General features: G+C 40.3%; 1 protein-coding gene across 1 annotated transcript in view; it reads right to left on the bottom strand.

Moving 5' to 3' along the window:
• LOC107096050 overlaps positions 1 to 2933 on the bottom strand; it is a 4788-nt gene extending 1855 nt beyond the window's left edge. Inside the window, exons 1-3 of the mRNA XM_015392537.1 lie at positions 2785 to 2933; positions 1401 to 1522; positions 1045 to 1183 (exon numbers count right to left, since the gene is read on the bottom strand). Of these exons, the coding sequence (XP_015248023.1) occupies positions 1045 to 1183; positions 1401 to 1522; positions 2785 to 2881 (358 nt within the window). The 5' untranslated portion in view covers positions 2882 to 2933. The remainder of the gene's footprint in view (positions 1 to 1044; positions 1184 to 1400; positions 1523 to 2784) is intronic.
• Positions 2934 to 3653: the final 720 nt, after the last annotated feature.

Below are 3653 nucleotides of genomic sequence, written 5' to 3' on the forward strand. Positions count from 1 at the left end.
AAAGGCTATTAGTAAATGATCCCTTCTGTATTAAATATGTAATTCCCTGATAGTTTTCCCTGCTGGGTTTTCCCCAAAGCAACAATAAGCTGCTATACATTGCTGAAATGTAATCCAAAAAACTAAAAAAAACAATCCACTGGACTTTGTTTCCAATTCTGAAGACGTTTCTCTTCCATCCAGGAAGCTTCTTTAATTCAAAATGTCAGAAATAGTTTTGAGTTGGAGGTTTTATAGAGTAACCAAACAAAGCCTTGTGGTTTAGAAAACATGCAGATTGAAAAGGATGAACGGGTCCCCCCCTTTGGGTGATCGCAATTAGATAGGAGAAGCTTTCTGGATGGGAAGCAAAACATCTTCAAACTTGGAAACAAAGTCCAACGGATTGTTTTTCTGCTTTTTTTAAATGACTGACCTGGATGACTGAGAATCTTAACGAACATCCTGAGCTGCATCATGCTGCCAGACTGCAGCTGTTCTCCATGTTCAAACACAGCGTTTCAACACAGTGTTACTTTGCAAGTTTTATGATCAATAGTTATTAATTTATTAAGATTTATTGTCATCCTCTTCTTAAATGATATAAATCATTTATTTGTGTCACTGTTTGTATTCTCATAAAGATTTCTCCTGGTGTAGCCTGGCGGATACAGTGAGTTGACTTTCAATAGAACTATCTCCAAAATATGACCCATTACCAGGACTTTCTTCCAGGTTCTTCCGGAAGAAAGTCGACCATTCCTGGACGTTTCATGACTTCCTCCTCCCTACATGAGAGCTACAGGTCCTGGTTTCCATCACTGCAGAACCTCAAAGCGAGACCATCTGTAGAGGTTAAAGGTCAAACCAAACATTCTGCTCTGGAAACTAAAGTTCAACCTTTGGCCTTTTTTTAAGTTAAATTTAAAATTGAATTCTGTGTAATGCAGCTGTGTTTATAAGGCGAAATCACAGGAGATAAGTTGGTATCACAGTATCTTTAAACCCGACCCTGCAGAACTGTTTTACAGGTGTCTCTGATGGAGGACAGAGGCGTGCTCCTACCGAGGGGCGCCGTCCTCAGGGACCCGCAGCTCAGACAGTATTCCCTGCTCATGGCCCCCTCCTCACACAGAGCATCCACCTGCTCCTCGCTGTACAGGAAGCCGTCAACGTGGACCGTGGGTCTTTCCCGCATCTGCATCTAATAAACCAAAATATAAAAAAAGGATTGCATCATTATCAGTCAGGAAGAGCAACGACGAAGCCGACGCTGCTGCTTCCTCCAGCAGTGGATTATTCAGCCCCTGGTTGGTTCATTCAGACCATCTGCTGTGGTCCAGATAGTTTGCTCATCTCTGCTGACACTTTAGTAAATTTAGAAGAATGTTGATTTGTAATAAATGGAAACTTGTAGAGACCTTGTGCTGAGCAGCAGTCTCAGAGGGCAGCATGGCATGGACAGGCAGCCGGGCTCTCAGGTCTGCTGCGATGCTCTGCAGGATCACTCTGTTGTTGTCGACCAGCAGCTCATCCAGTTCATCTACAGAAAGATGCAGGAAGACGTTAGTGGAACCCACATTAGACCCTTCAGCAGGATTAGGATGGAGAACATATCTAACTGGGGGAACTTTGCTCCATGATCATTTGGAAATGGAAACTTGAAAAAATGCAATCCAAAAAGGAAAGTTTGAAAAACTTCATAAAAAAAAAGATTTGAGAGGAACTTTGACCTTTTCATAGATTTTATCTTTTCAAATCAGGTGATTTTAATCTTTCATATTACATAATTTTATTACTTTTTTCTAGATTGAGTTTTAAAATTTGAATTATTGAATTTCTACTGCTCTGCTGGATGTTTTATTGGTCAGAGTGATTGTCTGTATTGGACTTACAGTGAAGAGAATGAGAAAAGAATGCAATTCAGAGAAATAAAGTAAAAACAGACTATAATAAACAAAAGGAAATATGAAAAACAGCAAAGTTACTCTCAAAGTAAAACATAAATGCCACCTAGGCTCAGATTATACAGTTTTTCTACAGAAAACTGGATTTTGAGGTGAGTTAAAATTCAAGAGGACAAAAATGTGGCTTCATGTTAGTGACCATCTTCTGTTTCCTTCATTCGTCATTCTGGGTTTAATTAGTTAATATTTCTGCATAATCCCACAGCTTAGTTTTCTCCCATAAACTTTTAGCTGGAAGGAGGCATCTATCTGTGGACATGATGTCACCTAAAACTAATCAATGAGCTCATTGGTTTCTGTTCCTGTCATAGTGAACCATAGAGCTGTGTATTAAACCAGTCTGCCTGTTAGGAGCTACTGAATAATATAATAAATTCAATAATATCATTGTTCTAGGTCAGGGGTGCTCAAGTCCATTCCTCAAGAGCTACTATCCTGCAACTTTTTGATGCAACCATTTTTAACACACCTGAATCAAATGAGTGGCTCGTTACCTTGCCTCTGTTGGGCTAAATGAGGTTAGATTCAGGTGTGCTAGAGAAGAGATGCATCTGAAAGTTCCAGGATGGTAGCTCTTGAGGCTGGACTTGGGCACCCCTGTTCTAGGTCATCAAATCCATTCAGTTTAGTCTGTCCAATCAGCTGCCTGTAGTGTCTGTAAATGTCCAGCAGGGGTCAGTATTCTGTGGCCAGAATTAATGCAGCGTCAATAGTTTAGCTATGGCTCCAAACGCTATTAACTCATCACTACTTCCTGCTGTCAGAAACACGTGTAACCGGCTGGAAGGCTGGATGGGACTAAATATCGCGATAAGTAGGAGGGAAGCCGCGATATTACCTGAGTTTCTCATCCAGTCCAGTAACTTCGGGAGCTCAGCGGGATCCACTGATCCCAGCAGCTCCCGCAGCTTCAGTCTGGCATCTCCGAAGTTCATGATGGATCAGAAAACCCACTGAGAACCAGCCCACGGTGCCGCTTCCCACTCAGAACCATAGATATCCTCAGAACCACTTTATTTCTATTCTTCTTCTTTGGTATTACAAACGGCATGTTTCCTTACTGACCCCTAGTGGCGTAGAGTCCACATTACACCACACTGTTATTTTTTTGTTTTTGCTCCGTTGTTGTAACTCGTTACTACACATAAGCCTCTAAGTTTATTCTACATGGACATTTCTATTTGAATAAAGGCCTTTTTGTTTGTATATATCCGTTGATAAAGACTAACCAATTAAAAAACTTTGAGTACAAGGATTTGCTAAATTAACAAAATCATTACATTCAGGTTTCCATAGAAATTGTCGTTCTATTTTTAAATATGAGTTAAAGCAAATCTAATGAATGTATGAAGCACATCTGTTTAACATCTGAACATTTAAGCAGTTTAAAAAATGTATCAGCTAATCAGTTATGAATTAAGATGAATAAATCCTCCATCCCTCCTTCATCGCCTCCATCACTCTATGGGTCAGGGGCTGATATAGGAAATATGGGGCCCTAGGCAAAGACAGGCAAGGGGCCCTCTGAACTGAGAAGACAACACATAAACAGCCTCATTCTCCAGATATAGAAATGTTAATAGAATAGACATCCATGATCTGTTCTAGGTTGTGTCCCTCTCTTCTTGTCCCTTTTCTTCTTGTTTTCCTCTCTATGTTTTGTACTCAGCTCACTTTTCATGCTGTCTCTAAAGGAATGAAAGATTT

Source organism: Cyprinodon variegatus, unplaced genomic scaffold (assembly GCF_000732505.1).
Source record: "Cyprinodon variegatus isolate N-32 unplaced genomic scaffold, C_variegatus-1.0 Scaffold595, whole genome shotgun sequence".
Classification (NCBI taxonomy): domain Eukaryota; kingdom Metazoa; phylum Chordata; class Actinopteri; order Cyprinodontiformes; family Cyprinodontidae; genus Cyprinodon; species Cyprinodon variegatus.